Below are 23,964 nucleotides of genomic sequence, written 5' to 3'. Positions count from 1 at the left end.
GGTCCCCAGTCTCACTAGCCACACTCCAGTACTCAGTAGTTGCACCTGGCGAATGGCTGCCACAATGGACAGCAGACACAGACAATTTCACCTGCACAGAAAGAGCTTTTGGAGTGGGGCAGGGAGGGCTAGTGGCCTCTTACCCCAACCTCCCCTGGGCAATGTCGTAGCCCTGGGCATGGGCAGTGCCCAGGGAAGGTCAGAGGACCCATCATCCTCAGGTCTCCCCTGGAAAATGGCACCTCCAGGAAACAAGTCTAATCCCAGATGAGCCTGCAATTCCCCTGCCAGGTCGCTGTCTGGGAGGGTGAGGGAGACCAGGAAAGGGAGGCGGGACGCCGCCAACTCTATCCCACACGGGGTGCTCTCTTACCGATGGGGCAGCAGTCACAGCACGATGACGTACCAAAGCCACAACCAAGCCTTTGACTTAAGGCAAATGTTTGAGAGCTGGGTCACATGCATGAAACACACCGCTTCCCCTGTGTAATTGAGTAAAAATCGCAAAACCCATGCCCCAGTTGAAACTCCCTCTGCGTGTTTCAGTGGAAGGAGCAGCAGCTGTTTCTTCTGCCACCAGAGGGCGGGAGGTTCTGGGTCCCCCTCCCCTCTGAAATGTCCCCCAGCCATGCTCACTTCTTCCAGCAGGCTGCTCCGAGCTCTCATCCCTCTCCCTTCCTTTGCAGAGGACCCCATTATCCAGAGCTTCCTGGAAGCTGACATTTTCCTCAAAGTGTCTGACAAGGTATCGGCCGCACAGAATGATGAAGGACTGGGGGGGGAGGAGGGGGGTGTCTGCAGTCACCAGCCTATGGGGGGGCCGGTGCAGAGTATGGAGCCCTGCCAGGGCAGGAGCATCCCTGGAAAGACCTGCTTTTGGTGCCATCTCTTCCCCAGGCCTCCCCTCAGCTCATCCCAACCCCCTATCTGAGGGCCCTGAGACCCTCGGCAGCCCCCCGAGCGTCCTCCCTCACAGCGCTGTGCCCACAGTACCTGCTGTCCATGGTGGTGGAGTACTTTGGCCGTGTCGGGCTGCCTGGACATCTCTACAACAAGATCCACTTCTTCCTGGCCCTGTGAGTGCCTCCTTGGAAACTGTTCCCAGTTCTGTCCAATACTCCCACCCCACAGACGCCCCCAGTTCCACTGCCCATGTCCTGCCAGTCTCAAGAGGGGGTTCCCCTTGGCCATGAAGAAGGCAGGCCGCGAGTAGGTCCTGGGATAAGGAAAGTAGCCAGGAACCACACTTGCTGCCCAGGGATGGGGGACTGAGGGAAGATATGAGGGAAATGGGAGCTGGGAGCCTGGCCTGGGCTAAGCACAGCAGAGCCCCGTCAGGCTTGCATTGAGGACAGTCCTGCTGCCCCTAGACCCGGACCCCCTACAGAGAGAGCTCCCCCAGAGCCTCTCTCCTGGACACACTGCCCCGGCACCCTGTGTGCCGAGGCTGGAAGTTGTCACTGGGCCCATATAAGTTTCCCTCTTTCCCTGTGGCAGCTACATCGCCTCTGACATGGAGGAGGACAACCCCACCGCCAAGCGCAGCATATTCCAGTTCCTGCTGGGCAGGAAGCACTGGCTGGAGCTCTACAGGGAGTTCCTGGGTCTGAAGGTGAAGTTCTTCCATGCGATGGGGCACCAGGCCTGGGTCACCCAAGAGCTATGTGAGGAGGTGTGGCCCTCGGGAGGAGGCCGGGCCACCTGGGGTGCTGGGCTGGGCCCTTCCTCCAGGTGCTCACTCCCTTTGCTTCTCTTTCAGATCCAGGCCCAGAATCCACATCACTGGGTCTGGGGTCGGGGTCGAGAGTGCATCCCCTAATCTCCCAGGGAGTGAGCAGGGGGCTGCTGGTGGTCCGGGTGAGTGCAGGTGGAGGCTGGGCTCTGCAGTCAGACAGCCCCACCTCTGTGTCCTGTAGTCACCTCAGCTGGGCTGGCGGCCTGAGGAGGAAGCTACTGCCTTACTCAGTGCTCTGAGAACTCCTATGGTAGGAAAGTACCTGTGTTTACATCAAAATCCAAATGAATGGACTGTGGAATCATGCACTATGCAACACAAGCCCCAATTTGCATATTAATTTTTTTCTTTTAAGAAGTCTTAGAAATGCTGATCTAAGTAATGAAAACCACTGCAGGGTTTTTATCTGCCTTGAAGGTTTTGAACATAAACACAAGAGAACACTGAGGTCACCCTTTGTGGAAAGGGGCTAGGACCATGGAGACTCTGGGAGGAAAGAGAAGATGGGCTCCGGCACTGCATCGCCGCTTGTGTTCCTCCCACGTGAAGCGAGCGCCCAAGCTGCGCCCTGAATAAGATCAGGGACGGGGCTGCAGGGCTCTGAGAAAACAAGATTGCTGGGGAGAGGAAGCAGGTGCACCATGAGCTGTGAGAAGAACACAAGACAACACATTTATAGAGAACGCCCTCCTCTATCAACACTCTTTGGAGAATATGCTCTCCTTGGTTTAAATTTCGATTTTACATTTGTTCTTACTTCAAGTGGGGAAACCCTTTCCCTGGGCAGAGGTGGTGCTGGAATAACCAGGTGTGGGAGCCACGCTGCACAACAGGAGTGCTAGAGCCTTACTGGCCCTGGGGAAGGAAGGCAGGCCAGGTGCTCTGACATAAACCACAAAGTTTAATTCATCCACAGGCTTTTTATTGAGGACCAAGAACTATTGTATGTCAGGAATCTTAAAATTCTAAGAAAATAGCATTTTTAGCACAATAAAAAGAAGCAGCAAACAGAGGTAAGGGGGCCCCGCTGGGGTCTGGTCGTTTATAGGAGCATGAAGGCGATGCTGATTTCCCGAGCTTCCCAACGTGCAGCCTGTGGCAGGGTTTGCCTTCCCCTCTGCTCTGGTCTCACTTTCTTGCTTTTCTTATAGCTCCCGCCCCTTCTCCCCCTTCCAGATCTGGAAGCTGCTGCCTCCTTCCCAGGCTCCAGGTGGCACCAACATGGGGCCTCCAGCTTCCTCAGAACTGCAGGATGGACGATGCAGGGAGCACAAACCACAGCAGCCCCCAACCTCCCAGTAGGTGTCAGCCAGCAAAGGTCCCTAACCCCGGATGTCCTGGAGGGTCAGCAGTAGTGTGGAGGGGCACCCAAGGGAACCGAGAGGCTGGAGCAGGCACCTCTGTGAAGACTAAGGACCTGCAGAGGAAGAAGGGATGGACTACCGAGGAGGAAGAACCTGACGGGGGAGGCCAAAACATGACTGGAAGACGGTGAGGAAAGAGGAGATGCGAGTGGAGAAACACAAGAGAGAGGAGGCGGCCCACCCACTCTACACCATTTATACTCTACACGGGGACAACTGTGCTGGAAGCCCCTCCTGACAACCTGCACAACAGTCTTGTCCAGTGGAGAGATGGTGAAATTTCAGCCACAGGACTAACGGACACTGGAGCCTACTTATTGGTGTGTCCATCTGAGGCTGATAAAAGAGTGGGAATAAAAGGGAGAGACTGGCCCTAACCGGTTTGGCTCAGTGGATAGAGCGTCGGCCTGCGGACTCAAGGGTCCCAGGTTCGATACCGGTCAAGGGCATGTACCTTGGTTGCGGGCACATACCCAGTAGGGAGTGTGCAGGAGGCAGCTGATTGATGTTTCTAACTCTCTATCCCTCTCTCTTCCTCTCTGTAAAAAATCAATAAAATAATTTTTTTTAAAAAAGGGAGAGACTGTGTACCACTGTATCCTCTGGCATTGTAGAAATAGCATGACAAGTGGAGGAGTAGGTACATGAGGTGGAGCAGCATGCCTACTTCCTGCCAACAGATTGTGACTGGAAGTGACGTGGCCACTTCTGGGCCAAAGCCCTTGAGAGCGGGGTGTTGCCCAGCTCTTCCATCGCCATGGCTCTGAAAAGGCTGCGATGGTGAGAGCTACACTCAAGATTTTTTGAGGACCCATTAAGTAGCTGGAACTGATTCTGACGACCCTGGCATTCCTGCCCAAGAGCACGCTGCCCAGAATATCATTTTTGCTCCCTGCCAACTAATCACAAGACCCAACATACAGAGACAGGGTTGTCTCCAGATTGTGCCATCTTCTGCTCTGCTCCTGTATAAAGCCCTATTTTTCCTTTTGTTGACAACATTGTAATGACCATTTTCCCTCATACATAAGAGTTCATATGTGTTAAGTCACTGCCTCTCAAGTCGTTCTTCAATCAGAGAAAAGCATACAAATTATAAACAATTGAGAGTGCAGGCAAAGCAACAGTAGTCAAGATACTGAGTTCTTTAAATCTAGATTGAAATGGAATTTCTATAATGTACCATTTTACCTCTTTTTAGGTAAAGAAGAAAAACAATTTAAGCGTGAAGGGAAGCACATTTCGCCTTTGGGGCCAGCTGCATCTCGCCCACGGCAGGAGCAGTCACTGGGGCAGGAGAGCAGTGGAAGGAACCCTGAGCGTCAAGGGAACCAGCCCTGCTGCCTCTGCACGTCTGGGGAATGGCAGCACCCACTGCAAGGGCCAAGGCCACGGGATTGTTGCCAAAAATCTCCATGGAAATGTTTCTATTTGCTCTAATCTTCACTTTTAAAGCTAAACACCACGGTTCAGGAAGTGAACATGTGATGAGACTACAGCTTCTACCAGTTTACGGTCCAAGTGGCCTCAAGAAGCACAGAGCGCAGGTCACAGTGGAGACAGCAGGAGCTGGAAACACCTCCATGAGTACCTTTCATCTTCTAGTCCAGAGACCCCTAATACAGATGAATATTCTCTACATCTTGGATGGAAACAGACAATTTCTGAAGCTATATCTATAGTGGAATGTCATATTTTCTCTATCTAGAACAGGCTTCACATTGGGTAATTCTTCCTTAGGATATAAATCTCCCATTTAGATGATCAATCACACTTTCTGGTACAAACTAATTTAAACAAGACAACTGTGACATTTAGAAAATGCTGAAGGACTTATATTGATGTAGAAAATTTTAAAAGCTTTAAAAACTGCATTTTTGAGCATAAAGTCACTTCACTTGAATCACCACAGATTGAAGGACTTTAGAAACCAATGTCCAGCCCAGACTCCACTGCTCTAGTCTCTGGAACCCCAAATGAAATCATCAAGAGTTCTGAAAACAAACCAAAAAACTTTATTTAAAAAAGTAAATTCTAACTCACTTTTATAGATCATGTGTTAATGCTGACAGCAACAGTCTAGAATATTTAAAACACTAAGGTTTTAAAATACATTGAGGTTTGTGCAGCTCATTTCCCCTGATTATATTATAACACTTACAAATGTTTCTTTAGCTGTGTTGTTTGGTCATGTTTTTGTGCAGAAGTCACATTGCAGGACAGTTTTTCCACCAGAGGCAATCACATAACCATTGGCTGTGGGTTTCCAAGAAGCAAAGGAGCCAATCTTAGCAAAGCTCGAACAGGCATTTTCAGCTGCTTGCATTTGAAGAGTAGTTCCGCAAAGCTTGTGCTCCCTGAAGAGATGCAAATGGTGGGAAAGGTCACACCTCTCAATAGATTCAGCCCACATCCTCCTTCAAGGAGACAGCCTCAGCCAGGTTACAGCTGGCATTCTTCCCTTTAATATCAACTACCCAAACACAACATTTAAATTATGAATTTCCCTAATGCACTGTAAAACATAATTTAATGTAAACATTTAAATTTATTCATTCTGTACTTCAGAAAGTGACCTATAACTAACTATATGTGAAACTATTTTTTAATTACATATATTATTTAAATACAATTTAAAAACTAAAAATAACTTTAAAAAATCAATTAAGAGAGAAAAACAATATGAACATTTAGTTTGCTGGTACGTACAGGTTGTTTGGGCTCTGTGAGGAAGAACCCAACCTTTTTTTTTAATGCTTTTATTTTTTTTAATTTCTTTATTATTAAGTTATTACATATGTGTCCTTAACCCACCATTACCCCTCATCCCCCCCACTCATGCCCTCATCCCCCTGTTGTCGGTATCCATTAGTTAGGCTTATATGCATGCATACAAGTCCTTTGATTGATCTCTCCCTCTTACCCCCACCCTCCCCTACCTTCCCTCTAAGATTTGGCGGTCTGACTGATGTTTCTCTGTCTCTGGATCTGTTTTTGTTCATCAGTTTATGTTCATTATATTCCATAAATGAGTGAGATCATGTGATATTTATCTTTCTCTGACTGGCTTATTTCACTTAGCATAATGCTCTCCAGTTCCATCCACGCTTTTGCAAATGGTAAGAACTCCTCTTTTACCACAGTGTAGTATTCCATGTACCACAGTTTTTTAATCCACTCATCTGCTGATGGGCACTTAGGCTGTTTCCAAATCTTAGCTATGGTGAATTGTGCTGCTATGAACATAGGGGTGCATATATCCTTTCTAATTGGTGTTTCTAGTAACCCATCTTTTTCTGAATGTAAATAAAAGTTTATGCATGTGTAAAGTTTAGAGAGTTTTTGTCAGAAAAGGTTCTAAAAAGTAACATCCACCCATGAATGAAGACAAAAACCCCCTAGAGAAAATAACTGGCTAGATATGTCTCCTACCAAGAAACTAAAAACCTAAGTGATACTGAAAAGAGGGATTTAGGTTTGCAGTACCTTCCAGTCCTACTGATGGCAGGTGCCGCGGAGCTGGTACCGAGTGGTAGACAAGGAAACAGGCCAGCATACTCAGCTGAGACTCTTCCCAGGGCTGCCCACTGAGATAGGCATGCAGGCACACATCACCCCCAGCTATAAGAGAAACACAAATGAAACTACGTACCTGACAGACAGAGGGAATGCCTTCTTTTTATTCTTTTTCATCAAGAACTCAATGAGCATTTACCATATACTAGGCAGGGACTGTCGCTGCAGAATTTAGAGTTGGGGGGAACAGAGAGATCACAAAAACAAATGCATAACTGCAAATTGTGATGAGTGCTATAAAAGTACAGTGGCACACTAGCTGTCTCCACAAACACCCACTTTACCACACTTCTCTCCACTGTGTAGCACTGGAAGGGACTGACTTCAGTTCCAAGACTAGATTCTGATTAGTCTTAGCCAGAGGTTCTCAAACTTGAACCCAGAGAGCTGATTAAAACACATCCAGAATTTCTTGATTGAGACCAGAAAACTTGCATTTACAACAAGCGCCCAGGTGCTGCTGCTCCAGGGACCTCACTTACAGAACTAGTGGTCTGGGCACCGGGCAATCCCATTCTCCCAACAGGACAGGGTCAGGAGAAGGACATTCTCTGTCACGGGAACTGACTGAGGAACGTCCAGGAGTTCCAGTTCAAGTCCCAGATGTGAGATGCGGGGTAACCCGTTAGGTGAAGGCTCTGGGAAACAAAAATGTCCTAATTCCTGTGGCAAAGCACCAATAAGCCATTCTGTCCTTCCTCTGAGCAAAATGCTGAGCAAGGAATTGTTACAGTCACTAATCGAAGTTTTTGCTTCAAGAAAGTAGAAAAAGAAAAGCTTGCTTTAGGTTTATTTTGCTTTTTGTTTTCTAGTTTCTTAGAGCAGGAACTTAGATTAGTGTCTTCAGACTGTTCCTCTTTCATGTTGTAAGCATTTAGTGCTATAACTCTCCCTCTCAACATGACTCCCACTACCAGATTTCAGATTTTACTCTGAACCTGCAGTAATTAGGACAGTATAGTCCTGGCATATAGACAGACTGACCAACCAAGGGTACAGCACTTATAGAAACAGATTCACAATGATTATTCAGCATATGATTTTCAACAAAGTGTCAAAGCAATTTTATTACAAAGAAAAGTCTTTTCCACAAATGGTACTGGAACAACTGGACATTGTATTAATTTAAAAAAAAATTCAACTCGTACCTCATACCACATAAAAGATTAATTTGAGATTAATCATATACCTAAATATCCTATATAATAAAAGCCAAATATGCTAAGTGTCCAGTCGTCCATTCAACCAATCAAAGCTTAATATGCTAATGATATGCTAAAGCTGCTCAACCGCTCGCTATGACATGCACTGACCACCAGGGAGCAGACAGTTGACCATCGACTAATTGCTATGAGGTGCACTGACCACGAGGGGGAAGACACTCCGACCGATAGGTGAGCTTGCTGCTGGGGTCCGGCAGATCGGGACTGAGCGAGAAGGGCTGGACACACCTTGAAGACCTACAGGGGTCCCTTCCCCCAGCTGGCCAACCTCCCGCATCCCTCCCCGGCCTGATGTGCACCAATGGGGTCCCTCAGCCTGGCCTGCATCCTCTCGCAATCTGGGACCCCTCAGGGGATGTCAGAGAGCCCGTTTTGGCCCAATCCCACAGGCCAGACTGAGGGACCCCACTGGTGCATGAATTTGTGCACTGGGCCTCTAGTAAAAGATAAAATTGCAAAGTTTTTAATAGAAAACTTTGAAGTTTTTTCATGACCTGGAGTAGGAAAGGTTTCTTGGACAGTATTTGCAAAGTAATAACTATACAACAAACTGAGAAATTAAACCTCATCAAAACTTAAAACTTCTGTTCATCAAAAATCACCCTAAGAAAAGGAATAGGCAAAATGTAGGAGGACATATGTGCAAACCATCTCACAAAGAACTTGTGGCCAGAATTTGTAGAAGCTCCTGCAACTCAATAACCAAAAGAAAGACAATTTAAAAATGGGAGAGGTTAAACAGACACTTCACAAAGGCTGTATGAGTAAAAAAGAAAGCACATGAAAATAATCAACACCATGAATTACCAGGGAAATGCAAATTAAAACTAAATGAGATACCACTACATATTCACCAGCAGCCTAACATTAAACCGACTGACAATGCCAAAAACTGCACTGCAGCCCACTGCTGGTGGGGACAGAAAAAACGGCACAATTTGAAAAATAACTGAATGTGGCAGGTACAGATGACAGAAGGATGGCAGAATGCTGGTGACTGCTGAGGCCAGGTGACAGGCTTATTAAACTACTCTGTTTATTTTATTATGTTTTAATTTTCCATAATAAGATATTAAAAAGTTAATAAAACTTCTCTACCTTCTTAACTTAAAACCCATTTTATTTTGCTCAGTTTAAAATCTAATTGAGGAGACATATACATATCTAGACAATATGGTAAATCCAATGCATTTTTGGATGGATGAGTGATCTGGGTTATTACTGAGTGACCTTAAAAGTAAGGCAAAACATGCAGACATTTCCATGATGATGCATACATCAGTTCTACATCTTCACTGAATTTATTGTGCTCTATCCCAAAGCCAACAACTAATTCTTCTGAGAGTGGAGATCATAGATTTAAGAGTTTTAAAAAATGATGGTTCCTCACTAGAAAATAAATACACATTTTTGGAAACTGAGGCAGCAAATTTGGTGGAGGCTCAGAGCAATGCTGAAACCATCAAGTGTCCTGAAGAGCAATAGGACGAAAGCAGTTCAGCGCTGTTTTAGAGAATGCTCTAGAGCAGTGGTCGGCAAACCGTGGCTCGCGAGCCACATGTGGCTCTTTGGTCCCTTGAGTGTGGCTCTTCCACAAAATACCACGTGCGGGCACGTACAGTGCAATTGAAACTTCGAGGCCATGCGCAGAAGTCGGTTTTCAGCCTGGGCGAGTCTATTTTGAAGAAGTGGCGTTAGAAGAAGCGGGGAGTGTCGGTCTGTCGGGCGCAGGCAGGCTGCGTGATACGCAGCGTGGGGGAGGCGCGTGCAATTCATGTTGAGAATGGGAGAGTTGGAAGGGGTAGTAGTCCTCAGCGAACATACCTCAATCAGATTGAGGACGTTTTTAGCAAAGGCCACCTTAGGAGTACCCTAATTAAGTTAATAACAATGTACCTACCTATATAGTTTAAGTTTTAAACATTTGGCTCTCAAAATAAATTTCAATCGTTGTACTGTTGATATTTGGCTCTGTTGACTAACGAGTTTGCCGACCACTGCTCTAGAGTCACTGCCAAAGTTTCATTTCATTCTATGAAATCTGCAAATCAGAGATTTAAGAACATATTTCTTAACAACAGCAAAGGTCTGCAGTACATGATAAAATGCTAAATAGAAACAAAACAAGAAAGCCTATAAAATAATTTGTGTTTTTCCCCAAAGTAAGAAAAAATATATTTAAAAAAATTTGTGATCTTTTAAATGACAAGAGGAAATGATAGGGTACACGTGTTAAATATAAGCACTGGGAGCTTGAAATTGCTGTTTCCCAAATCTGGTTTATAATTTAATTTTTTTCCAGAAATTTATGTCATGGTATTTTATTATAGGTAGGTAGCTTTCCTTTGTTGTTTTTTTCCTTTTTAATATATTTTTATTGATTTCAGAGAGGAAGCAAGAGAGAGAGAGAGAAATACAAACATCAATGATGAGAGAGTATCACTGATCAGCTGCCTCCTGCACACCCAACAACACAGGCATGTGCCCTGACCGGGAATCAAACCATGACCTCTAAGATTCATAGGGTCAACACTCAACCACTGAGCCACACCAGTTGGCCTAGGTAGATAGTTCTTAACTTAATTATAGTTGAACTCTTAGGTTCTTGATCGCTAGTACATGAAAAAATCAAGAATGTTACCACTAATGTTACTAGGGTTAGTATTTACCCAAAGCAGATTGCTGTCAGAAAAGTTTAAGAAGTATCTGAATGAACAGAAAAGACTAAAATCAAGAAGTTAACTACTAAAAACCAATCTCAGCCATATGTCACACACAGACAGCTTTCCATAAGTCAAAAAGCTCCATCATTTGTCTCGGGGGAAGACTCACTTTGACACTGTTATGAGTAATGTCACAATTTTCTTTCAATCACAAGTCAGTACATCCACGGACAGAAGGCCACATTTACATGATGTCCCAGGTTCTCATGGACTCAAGAGTTGGTAAAACAAGCATTTGCTCAATATCCACACACCAAATTTTCAGTGTACAGTGGGGGTGGAGGCTTGGGGGTCTAGAGGGTAGAGAAGAGGAAAGAAGACAGCTGCTGGCCTCAGGGAAGCAATGCCACTCAGAAACAAAAGACAGAGGCCAGAAAGAAAACATGATCTGACACTAGAGAAAGGTTCTTAAGTGTCAAGTGCTATTTAAAATGCTCTGGATGTTCTCTCCAGGGTTTACAAAGCAGGATCAAATACATTTTTAAAGAAGCTAAAGGCTGAAGCAAGTAATCAGTCTACTTCATTAACTGGAAACATTAAATCCACAGACGTTCTGGTTTCTCCTCAGATTCGTCTTGCTTTCCAATGAGAACATTAGAACAGAAAAGCTGAGTCCCAGCATCATCTAAGAAGCACAACGGGCACAGGCTTTTATTACCTTGTAGCCACTGGTCCAGGGTGTTATCAATAGAACATTTCACAACGGGCAGGAACTCAGAGTTCATGAAGAGCCCTCGCTTTGGGTGGGTCTGCAGCCGCTCCTGATGGCTTCTGGAGCTGAAAAACTCCAACACCAACTTTATTTGCCAAAGTTCAGATGTCTCAGACATTTCTCTTCTTCCCAGTCTTCTTACAGCCTTGAGAAGAGAAAAGGAATAGCTCTTAGGTAAAAGCCACAGGGAGATGAAGTCACTGAAAAACCCAACAGGTCCATAGCCAGTCACCACTGGGAACCCTGGTGGGTATCATGGCATGACTGGGGTCAGGCCAGAAGGCAAAAGCAACAATTCTGATAATACTGCTCTTAGGACCCATCTGCAAAGCCGCCATGGTGGCAACCATACAGGATATTCCCTCCATAGAGACCTCCTGAGACAGCAACAAGGAAGGTTCACGGCCGAAGGAAAGCACATTCCTAGCCACAATGGCAACCAGCACCAGTGTGCACTTCCCACATTGACACTTCCTACTCAATATTGTCGGAGACCAGGCAGTGAAGCATTCTGGGCCTATGTGATTATATTGGACATTGCCTTTGAGTTATTTAGCACATTACTCAGTATGGTGTGATTTTCAGGTCTGGGAGACTGTTCCCTGTCTAAATGTATTTCCCACTCTGCTTTTCAGTAGGGACAATTATGCCATTAGATGATTTACCAGATGCTTATCTGTAAACTCACTGTATCATATTCACCTGAAGAGCCCTTTAAAACTATACACCCTAGATCTCATCCCAGAAATTCTGACCCTTAGCTATAAAATGGGTTTTGAGGATCTGTGTTTTTAAGATTTCCCAGATAAATTTTAGCCAAGTTAGAAAACTACTGGCTTGGCTTAACTGCAAATTTGGGTCTGAAAGATATACTACGAAAAAGCCTTATGTGTTACTAATAACCCAGAGTGAATCAATTGCTTCCAACCTGTAGGAAAGCTATCAAGCATCATTTCCTGCACTGCCCTTTTAAAAGAGCAGGAACACACACACACAAATTAAAAACGAATTTCCACTCCCTAAACTATAAACTGGTCCTGTAAGCTCTTGCTAGCTTCACCTCACAGGTGTGCACATGACTGTCAGCAGCAGGCACAGCTTGTTCACTCACTGCTCACTTGCACCGTCTCCTCCAGGGAGAGGCTCGCAGGAGGGAGGCCAGAGGCCACACAAGGAGGTGAATGGGAACCCTGGAGTAAGGTAGCCCAGAGAGGGCACTGCTGTCATAAAAGATGCTGAGCTTTTTTGATAAGCACAGAGCTTTCAACTTTGATAAAGCTTCATTTTCTGAATTTCTAAATGCAGAGAAGTAAAAAGATGAACACTGGGAACCTTTTCTCCCCGTTCAGAATACGTCTCGTCAGAAGTGAAATAGGTTTCGGAACCACACCTGATCCATTGCTATGTATGCAGGCAGCATCTCCGGGGTCTCCTGAGTAACACACTCGTAGAGCACTGAAGAAAACAGATCCAGAAGTTCCTGCTTCTGTGAAAAATCAGAAGCTGTTTGTAGCACATCAGTGTACATTCCAGAATCAAATCAAGAACAACTTAATAACAACTAAATGGCCCATTCTTTTTTTTTAATATATTTTTATTGATTTCAGAGAGGAAGGGAACTAGAGAGAGAAACATCAATAATGAGACAGAATCATTGATTGGCTGCCTCCTGTACACCCCCTACCAGGAATTGAGCCCGTAACCTGGGCATGTGCCCTAATGGGGAATTGAACTGTGACCTCCTGGTTCATAGGTCAATGCTCAACCACTGACCCACACTGGCCAGGCTACATGGTCCATTCTTAAGCTCTGCAGTGAATAACAGAAAAGGGTAAAATAGCTGGCTCTTTATAAAACCACAGCACTAGCAACATTAAACATCAATAAAATACAACCAAAATTAAGTCCCAAGGGACAGTTAAGGATGTAAGTGCTATGAAGGAGAGAAGTGAATCAATCCTTGGGTTGTGCTGGCAAGGGCAGGATCCAAAAAGGGAACCCAGCACCCAAAGATGTAGTAGAAACACTAAGCGGAACAAGTCTGGGGGAGGCAGCAAAGTCACCCCCAGCTGAGGTTAAGGGCACGTACGGGCCTTCATCAGAGTCCTGTGGCCTTTGATGCAGTGCCCGGTCTTTACTTAGTTGTGATCCTGAGCATGTGACATCTCTGAGTGGCAGTTTCCTCATCTGTAAACCCCGAATGATAAAGTACCTAGCCTCAGGGTGAGAATTAAATGAGAAAATTACATGAAGTACTGAGCAGAGTGTCTAATACAGGCATCCCTCATTTTACTGCACTTGCTTTACTGCGCTTCACAGGTGTTGCACTTTTTGATGAATTGAACACAAGACCCTCCTCCAACAAATATATGATGACCTGCATCACCGTGAGACCCACGTCACCATGGCACCTGTGTCATCACGGTGGTCTGGAACCCAACCCACAAAACCTCCAATGTATGCCTGAATACAGTAAAGATTCAATAAATTAGAGGGTACAGGTTATCCCACTTTACCCTCTAAACAAGAATGTGAAGTAGGTTCTCTTTTAATCCCACTTTTAAAAATGAGGTAACTGCCTCTTGGAGAGGTTAAAAATTTTTTTAAGGCCACACACACTCTGGTTGGCAATTGGCCATCAATCCCAGATCATCTAATTCTACATCCAGTCTTTGCCATCTGCAACTATTGAATAAATCAGTGATCTGGGCAACCTGTGAATCCTGAAGAGAACAGTTTTATGGTCAACAGAAAGAAGGGTTATAAAATACACAGGAAATAAAATAAAATTACATAAATATAAGAGGTTTGTAAATACTGAAAACATAAATCAGTATAAGAACGGACATAAGAAAGTTACATCACCTATTAAAATTAGTGTCTTCAAAATTTTAACTTGCTTCTTCTATCAAGGTAGGAAATTACTAAATTTTATAGTTTTAGACTATGTAAGGGTACTATAGATTTTCTTGGTGGCATCCACAGATAGACATAATAACAAACAATATAAGCAAATCATATAATGCATACCTGACCCATGTTCACAGTGGGTTTGCAAAAATACTCAGCAAATGACAGAAGTGCTGGATCAGAAGTGAATGCTGAAATTGTTTCAGGCTAAAAATTAAATAACAAGAAACAGAAGTAAGATCAAAGGATTATTTCCTTTATGCTTCAAATGGCAACGTATGCAGTTTTAAGAAATCTACCTCATTTTCTTCAATAATACCACAAAACCCAAGATTGAACAAACTTGCTAGAGCTTCATCAACCTGTTCTCAGGAGTTATAAGAAATCAAAAGGCCAATAATAAGCAGGTCTTTCTTACACAACTCACCCCAAAAAAGGCTTTCACCTCATTCATTGACTAACTGAAAAGCAAACTAGATTGTTGCAGAAAAGGTATGGGAGGGAAATGCCACTCAAGCCACTTGCAGAAAGAAAAATACTGGCTCTATCATTCTACTTACATAAGATAATAAGTCTTCAAAATCATAGACAGAAAGTAGAATGGAGGTTGCCAAAGGCTGGGGATGGGATGGAAAGTGGGAGTTATCCTTCAATGAAGCCAACGTTTCCATTTTGCAAGATGAAAGGAGTTTTGGAGATGATGGAAGTAATGACTATACAATATGAATGTACTTATAACACTGACCTGCACACTCAAAGAAGGTTAACATAGTAAATTTTATGTTATGTGTAGTTTCCGACATAAAAAAAAATTAGAAGGGAAAAAGAAAAGAGTATTTCCCAAGGTTCAAGACTGAAAATGGAATATGAATGTATATCACATTTTATCATTTTCCACTAAGGTTTATATTTTACTTCTGAACTCCCAGGAGGCAGAAAATTGAGATGTCTTTTAATTGTTATATACTTTCCCCATTCAAACTCAAGTCTAAATGTACCTATTTTCTTTACAAACTAGATTAGGCTCTGATTAACATAAGAAGCAATAGTGCTAATAAATTAAGTTAAACTCTGTCCAAAAGTCCTACAAAGGTATTTCTTAGACAACCTATCAAATAGTGACAAACAACATTCCCTGATGTTAACTACATCTATTTAAACCTGGGGAATTTTTGTATTTAGCCATAGGTAACTGACCTAAAATGAAATATGAGTTGAGTTAAAATAAACTACTATCTCCTTACTTAGAAAACCAAAGACGGACTCTCAGTCCTCTGCTGCCACTGAGCTGGTCTGTGTGCCATGTTTTTGCTGTATGTAACTATCCTTAGGGGTCCTGACATCTTTACACGGCTTCTAATGTATCTCCCGTAGAAACATATTTGTTCATGGAATTCCTGAAAACTGAGTTAAATTCTGAAATTCTGCGGTAGATCATGGAACATATTTCGAGCGTGGAAGCTTATTTGACTTCAGCAAAATATGTACTGACCCCATGGGAATGAGATTGCTTCGTATACCCTTTAACTATTTATTCATTCCAAATACTACTGTATTAGCATTCAGATACTTGGAGGATAAAGCCAATAAAATAAGGCTAAACCTGTCACCATTTTATCTTCACCAAGATATAAGCAACAAATACAAATTTAAAAATGGTACCAAGTGCTATCCTGCAAAAATATTTTTGCCATGAATTAAGTAAATCTTGAGAGAGTGCAGGATTAATAAGTGAAATTATTTAAACTAAATATTTTTATAGCGCTAAGATATATTGTGACTATCCTTGCCGTTAGATGTGAATCATCCTTAGAGTCCTGCACATGGCCCATATTTTACTATGGTTGCCACTTAAAGCAGCGGAGGGGTCATTCACTCCTTACACTCTGCAGTGATGAGAGGAAGCAGGTCCATCTAAACCACCATCAGTGCTATCACAGAAGTAAGTTTTTAGGTGGGCCAGAGGAATGTGGAACTCGCCCCTCTCCTTCAGTTTTTACCAAGCCACACTACCTTGAAAGCCCGAGCTTCCGAGTTCCTGTTAGCAACCGTCTGGGCCAACAGACTCTGCCATCCCATTGGATCGTCCTTGTAGGAGAGCTGTCCTGCTCTAAGCTTCACATATAAAACCCCATCCTTGGAAAGGATCGACCTGAAAGGAAATAAGAATGAACTTAATATGAGGTATTGCTGGCAGCTGTTGCTTCAAACGTCATGTTTCCCAACACCATGTTCCCATGAGATAAAATCTTAACCATTTTCCACTAAAATATATGGTTATTTATAGTGCCTAAAATCAAACCAGTCCCTACAAGAAAGCCAAAATAAAGCTCTGTTTGTCTTTGGTGTCTAGATTCACAGAACTTGTTAAATAAGAAGGCATCCTGACTGTCCTCATGAGTGAGCTTCAAAGGCAGTATTTTATCTGACACGTCTTCATGTTCTCTCTATCCCTGAGTCCTATGAGTCGGACTAAGAAGCACCAAATCACTACTGACTGGTTGCAACAAAAAGAAAATAAAGCTGCAAATCTAAAGGCAGAACAACACAGAATAAAGCTACTATATAGAAAGTTGGGAGGAAATGGAAAATGAGACTAAATTATAAAAACTTTTGCAAGCTTGTTAAATTTTCTGGAAATATAAAGACTTAATTTACATATCACCATAGGTATAAAACTATTACATTAACATTCACTATTCATTAAAGAATTACTTACATATGATGATTTCAACCCACAACCAATCTATCATAAGCTAAATTTTATGACAACAATCTAACAAGAGAAGGTAAAGAGATGCAACAGAAATGTCATCTGACAAACATCAACTCAACTGTCATCAAGCTCCCTTTGTGGGCATACACATCAGCCTTATTTTCTTAAACTAAATCGTTCATTATTGCTCCAACTACAGTTCCATTACTGCCCCAACTTAAGTCACTTCAAGTTTCTCAATGAATAAACATAAACATTTAAGGTTTTATTTCTAAATTAAAATTTTCACTTTCTCACACAAATGTTTCAAAGATATTGTTCTGAATGAGACAGAAGGATGACAAGAACCATTCTAGATATTCTTCCCATGTGCTTCTATTCACTTTACAGATATGTCGGAGAAATTCAATAGACTTACTTTAAGTGCTGCGTTCCCTTGCTTAAATCTATGAGCAGTTCCCAGTATCGTGGACCTTTAACTTTAATCTGCCAAGACAAATATAAACACAGTCAGCCCAATGCTGAAAAAGTGCTAGTCTGACAAAATGAAACCCATGCTTCACAGAAGAAATAAGAATAACTGGACTGGAAAGAGATGTTGAAAGGTTAACAAACTCCATTTCCAAAGGTGCGTGTGAGTCATGTTCTGAGGCCATCTAACCTACCAGCAAAGGCCTTCCAACTCCCCATGACACCTCCTGGGACTGCTTTTCTATTTCCTGCAGAAAGCGGGAAAGGGGTAGTAGGCACCGTGTCTGGCTGTGAAGGTGGCAAGAAGCAGGCCAAAGAGATGAATGAGGACGGCAAGGCTTTCAAGCAGAAGCAAAAAGAGGTGAAGAAACTCAAGGAGCTAAAATCAAAGGCCGTGGAAAGGTCCCCTGGTTACAGGTAGAATTTAAAAATCTGGCAAACTCTGGTGTGGCTCAGTTGGTTGAGCACCATCCTGTGCACCAAAAGGTTGCCAGTTCTATTCCTGGTCAGGGCATATACCCAGGTTGCTGGTTTGAACCCCAGTCAGGGTGCAGGAAGCAACTGATCAATGTTTCTCTTTCACACAGATGTTTCTCTCTCTCCCTAAAAAGTTAATAACAACTTTTTTTTTTTTTAAAGAAATCTAGCAAAAAAGTGAGCTGCTCCTTAGGCCTAGGGCAATGGTGATCCTTAACTCCATTTCTGTTTTAACATCTGGATTCCCTGTCATAACATCTGCTGCCACCTATCGCTAGAATGAAGTGTTCTCTTGGAGCCTGAGTACATTTAAGAATAAACTTTTGTAATAAATAATAATCATGCAGTGGCTCTCTAGTTCTTCTCTGTCATTTCAACCTTAGCTGTGAGCTCAGAGTAAACCCAGCCCAGAATCCTGCCAAAATGTGTTCTTCAGTCTTCTACCCCGATTCTGTACCACCTGGAATTAAACCTATTCATTTGGAAAGAAAACAAAACAAAAAAACACAGAGAAAGCAAAGGATTTTGTTTAACTATTTTTTATGCTATGCTGCTCTGGTGACTTTATCCCTTGGATAGATCTCCCTAAATCATATCCAACTTACCTGCTTTAAAAGATGGAGTTCAGGAAGAAGGGTAGGAGCCATCAGTTCTTCTTTGGTTTGCTCATACCACTGAGTGCCCTTCACAAATACAAGAGCCACATTCACGATTGAGTTAGGGCAATGATTTTCAACCTTTTCCACCTCATGGCACACATAAACTATTTACTAAAGTTCTATGGCACACCCAAACATATTTTTTGCCAATCTGACAAAAAAATAGGTATAATTTTTATTCGTTCACCCCGGGCTGCTATTGTTGTATTGGCTGGAGTCATTTTTAAAATTTGACAATCTAAGGGAAAAGAGGTCAGTGCACCTGACTAAATAGTCAGGTATTGCATGTTTTGAAAATTCTTGCGGCACACTTAGTTGAAAATCACTAAGTTAGGGGGAGCTACAAAGAAGAAACATCTCCACTCTACACCTCTCCTTCCCTGCAGTTTGTACAGACTATCAAATAGCACAACATCCTCTGATACTCAAGTCTCAAAGGGCTCAAGCCTACAACCCACTGTGGGTCCATACCACCTTTATCACATGGAGCACTGCACTCCGATGCTGGCGATACTGCTAGTCTGCACTTGACAGACCTCATGCTGTCTTCTCTGCTGGGACCATGTCCCTGCGGTTGGCACATCTCAGCCCAAACATAGTGGCTGCCTTAACTGTCCTCCTGTCCTGCTGCCTCTAACCCCCCAGAGATAGATGGAGCACTTCTCTGCTTCCCCTGCATTCCATGCATACCTCTGATTACCACTCTATTCGTACAGCACCCATGCCTGGCTCCCCAATGGGTGGACAAAAAATATGACAATGTCATATTTTGTATCCCAGAGCCTAGCATAATTTTGACACATAAAAGGTACTCAATTATTTTCTGAATGAAAGATACATCATTATGTGTAATCTAGTCCTGCATCTAAATCAAAGATCTCTCCTCAAATACAGGACTGTGGGCTTTCATGTCCTTTGCTAACAAATCTTACAACAGTTCCAACTTGGTTCATTTTTTAGAACACTACCACCAGCCACATATAGTTAACAGGGACACTTTCAAATAAGCTCTGAGGATGAAAGGGCAGCTGCTGATCTCTAAGAGCTTAGACTCACAGACTGTAAATGAGCCTGGCTGGCTGGCAGGATGTGTGAGAACTGTGGAGGCTTTAGTTTTTATGAGAGTTCAACTCATTACTGTCATTTTTTAAAGGACACTTCTGAAATACTTTGACCTGCAAAGATGAATGAGTGGTAGTAAAATTACAAATAAATGACAGGTGAAAGTGTTACCTTATAGGTAACTTCTAAGAGGGCATAGCAGGGGGTGTTTGTGTCCACATCCACAGGCACCAGCAGCCGTGGTTCTGCAGCCAGCACGTACAGGTGCCGCAGAGCCTGGAGGTGATACCTGTTCACAGAAAACAGACAGAAGGTAACCAACAGGTGACAACAGCTCGAGCTCTACACTCTGCTGTGACCGACAGACTGAACCAGAAAGACGGTAGCATGCTCTCTTCCAATGACAGTTATCCTGAAGGAAAATAAGAAATCCAATTAAAATGTCATGGAGAAATTCTTTTAAAAATTATAGATATTTGATCCTTTACCAACGAACTCTTTACTTGAGTTTCCAGTTACAAGGTTTTATAGGGTTGTAACATTTACCTAACATGAAAATATGTAGTAATAAATTGATCATTTATAAAATCAGATTTCAAATATCCTTTGCTGCTCAAAACAGGCATCCTGTTTCCCCTCCTAAGGTATTTACTTTCAGTTCTCATTTTTTCCTTAAGTACTCGTAGGGAAGAAGGGGGAAGAAAGATTGCCAGCTTCCTCAGACAGGAAAGCTCTCCTACAAGGATGTTACACCAAAAATAATGGGTGAGATTATGACAATATTTTTTAAAATTTGTATCTTAGAATTTAAACACACAAAGAAAGTTTTTATATTTCAAGATCCCAGGAAAAAAGGATAAAATGAAACCTCATTATATTTTAAATTTTAGTTATAGCAATACCCTCCTCCTTCCCACCAAAATTTACCCACCCCTACAAAACTATTTGAAATAAAATCAATCCTGGCCAGAAAAAAACTACTATTTATCAGTTATATAAAGGTTTTTAGCGCTCAACACCAAATTGCTTTTTTAAAATAGCTAAACCAACTTATAATATAACCAGTAATGTGTGTGGTTTTCCACTATACTCTCACCAATAGCTGACCATAATGACTTTCCTAACTTATATTAATTTAACAATAATGTTCTTACGCACCACCTATCATTAAAGTGTGGGCTTCGTGTCAGGCCACTTTGTAAAAGAACTTGTGCTATGGGCTACAAAGCAGTTTAAAGTGATGGCTTTGCTCCACAATGAGGCTTCATCCCTGGGTAGCTGGGGTGCCTTCTGTTGAGCACACTGGTCATCTCAAATGTCATGGGATGCAAGCAGCTACTTCCCTCCCTTAGGCCATGCTGTACCTGATGTCTAGAGAAATTGGTTTCTTGTGCTCTGAAGGCAAAGCATTTGTATTGTCAGACTACTCCTATGTGTTTAAGATTTACTGCTCGCTACCACTTTTAAATTGACCGATTTTTTGCTGCATTTTGTTTTTCTTGTCCTTCCCATGTCATTTATATAAAACTTCTTGGCACTCATGTAAAAGAGAGAAAAAAGTGATTCATATAGACATTGCCACTAAATCAGACAAATTTCTCTCTTGGAATTAATTATAGCACAAAATATATCATCTTCAGCTCCTCTTGGCTATTATCTTTTGATCAAATTTTCCCTAAAGATAAACTTGGCAATCTACTTCCAGGTCTAGAGCAATTCTAGTGATTGAAGTACCATGAAAGACCAACCAATAATCAGATGTCCAAAGTTCTCTTCTAGTCTAATACTTTGTAAGAGAAACTTTTAAAAATAGCCCGAAAGATAACTAAGTTCAAGAACACAATAAAGCTAATTTGGAAATGAGTCCCTGGAACCAAAATGCGACCAAATTATCCCCTTAGAGAGTTGCAGAGAGATCATGTGGGTCAGAATTACTGGACTCACCGATTGTCAGTGCTGTGAGCTGGGAAGTGTGGGTAAAGGGCACAGAGGAGAGCAGCAATGGAGGAGTTTGAGGTGCTCAGCGAGTACCTGGGAGATAAATTCAGGCAGTACAGACATAATTAATGATAGTGTCAAACTTTCACGGCATTCTTGAAAACCAGCTATTGGGGTATTTATTATGGCAAGGCATACCAATGGCAACGCCTTGAAAATACATGTCAATGCTGTGAAAATTTCACTTCTTAGTAAGTATGCAAACTACTTCAAGATCATGCACTACTTAAAGCAGAAGCAATATCCCACAAATGCTAAATTACAAAATTTGAACTAATAAGCAAAGCTTTAACCTAAAGTAGCATTGTACTGTGGACCATGAATGCAGTCCTAGAGATTATGGACATTTAAAAAGTCATGTATAAAGTACATCCCCTTCTTCTCCAGTTTTATAGATAGCTATTTTTAAAATTATGAACATTACTTTTAAATATACAAGATTTTTACTGGGTATCTAAAATTTCCATTTCTGTAAAGCATGAGCATTTCCTTAGAATATTTAACTCAGTGAAAAAGGAAAAAGTATTAAAAAGTTGCAATAATTGTGTAAACAACTATTTCTCAAAATAAAAATGGTTTTTCATTATCAAAGATAAACTTATTTTATAAAAGCCACATACTCTTAGTAAAGTAAAATCTTCCAAATTATTTTAATGTTGTTCAAATTATGGCAAACAGGCAGGTTAGTCTAAAGTTCTGGAGTTTTTCTTACAAATATTTTGAAATAAAGATGGTACAAGACACCACATAAAACCACTGTAGAAGCTACTTAATATACATACATATTTTATTCCATACACACACACACACACACACACACACATCCTCCAACTGCTTTCCCTGCCTATCTTTAAATTAGGGTATCAAGTAAGAACTTAGCATTTATCATACACCACACATATTTAATGAATTTAGAAAGAAAAGATTTCAAAATTTAAGAAAATATTTGACAGGTGCATAAAATAGGCCATTTTCTCTTTACCATTACAATAAAACTAAAATCCAAATGTTGGCTATTAATGTCAGGAATTTTAACATTGAATGTAAGGGTGTAGCTGTACTATAAGCGTAAATGTTGTCACAGAGTACACATAACCATGAAACGACCAGGAATCACTAGAAGAGCAGAGGCAGCGTGGGAGAAAACCTACTCAACATGAAAGACCAAGCAGGGTTGTACAGTATGGAATGGTGAAAGATGGCATTGAATAAGAGAATAAAATTAATGTAGGGTCTTATTTTGAAAGGAAAATAGTATTTCAAAAATCATAAAATATGAATATTTATACTAATATTTCTACAGCCATTCTTAATTCTATACAACTAAAGAAAGAACAGGTGTACAAAGCCTGTTAAAAGGGCATGCAACCTTTCTGACAACCTCTGCTTTCTATGCTCTGGAAAGGCAAGTTCCAGTGTTTAGTTCAGTCTTTAAAAAGAAGACAAATAAACCTACATGACTTTAGAAAACGTGTCAGTAAACCAAGGTCACACACACTAGAGCTAAGTGCAGGGGTGCATCACATCCACAGACTGGAAGACTCAACACTGTAACAGATTTCCATTCCTTCCAAACCCATGGAGAAACTCAGTGCAATTCTGATCAACATTTTATCAGCTTATTTAGTGTGAACATCACAAACAAATTCCAATACTGATATGGAAGTGAAAAGCGCCAAGAACAGAAAATACACTATTGAGAAAGCAATCCCAGTTTGGAGGGTTTCCTCTACCATACAACAAGAACTACTACAAAACTACAATAATTAAGACAGTGTGATACCGGTGCAAGTATAGATACATAGACCAATCGTACATAACAGCACACAAATAAACACAAGTATATGAACACTTAATTTATAACAAAGGTGGTTCTGCAGAAGAGTGAAAAAAGATTAACTTCTCAATAACACAAGGCCATCAGTTGGGGGGGTGGGGGTGGGGGGGAAATGCAGAAAAATCAGTTCCAGGTAGATTTTAAATCCTAATGAATAGAAAAGGTAAAAAAAAACTTCTGGAAGACAAACAGGACAAAAAAGTACAAATCAAAAAATAATAATTCTGCTCATCAAAAGATATCATTAAGAGAGTTAAAAGGCAAGCCAAAGAGTAGGAAGAGATAACTACAACATACAAAACTGACCAAGGCCTCAGGATCACAATGATAAACCAATATGGAGTAGACAATTTGATAGAAACAGAAAGAAGAATAGAGGTTGAATGGGGCTGGGATAAGAGGAAATAGAGGAGTTGTTGTATAAAGTGTCTGTAAGTTTCAGTTTTGCAAGATGAAAATGTGAATATACTTAATGCTACTGAACTGTATATTTAAAAATAT

The 23,964-nt window shown here is 41.9% G+C and overlaps 1 protein-coding gene across 10 annotated transcripts in view; it reads right to left on the bottom strand.

The window, feature by feature from the left end:
• Positions 1-5,094: 5,094 nt before the first annotated feature.
• The window catches only part of ANAPC1 (anaphase promoting complex subunit 1), a 103,930-nt gene continuing 85,060 nt past the window's right edge, over positions 5,095-23,964 (bottom strand). For 5 of the 10 annotated variants that reach the window (XM_006100859.3, XM_023764408.1, XM_014466266.2 and 2 more), the window contains 10 exons: positions 21,573-21,659; positions 19,800-19,917; positions 18,513-18,590; positions 17,378-17,445; positions 16,257-16,395; positions 14,364-14,450; positions 12,724-12,819; positions 11,280-11,478; positions 6,586-6,720; positions 5,098-5,456 (listed from right to left, as the gene is read on the bottom strand). In XM_006100859.3, the coding sequence (XP_006100921.1) occupies positions 5,341-5,456; positions 6,586-6,720; positions 11,280-11,478; positions 12,724-12,819; positions 14,364-14,450; positions 16,257-16,395; positions 17,378-17,445; positions 18,513-18,590; positions 19,800-19,917; positions 21,573-21,659 (1,123 nt within the window). In that variant the 3' untranslated portion in view covers positions 5,098-5,340. Of the gene's footprint in view, positions 5,457-6,585; positions 6,721-11,279; positions 11,479-12,723; positions 12,820-13,422; positions 13,546-14,363; positions 14,451-16,256; positions 16,396-17,377; positions 17,446-18,512; positions 18,591-19,799; positions 19,918-21,572; positions 21,660-23,964 lie in introns of those variants that run through there. The other 5 variants (XM_023764407.1, XM_023764404.1, XM_023764405.1 and 2 more) reach the window with 4 other exon arrangements.

Source organism: Myotis lucifugus, unplaced genomic scaffold (assembly GCF_000147115.1).
Source record: "Myotis lucifugus unplaced genomic scaffold, Myoluc2.0 scaffold_331, whole genome shotgun sequence".
Classification (NCBI taxonomy): domain Eukaryota; kingdom Metazoa; phylum Chordata; class Mammalia; order Chiroptera; family Vespertilionidae; genus Myotis; species Myotis lucifugus.
Note: the sequence above shows the minus strand (reverse complement) of the source record. Positions and strands in the feature narration are given on the sequence as shown.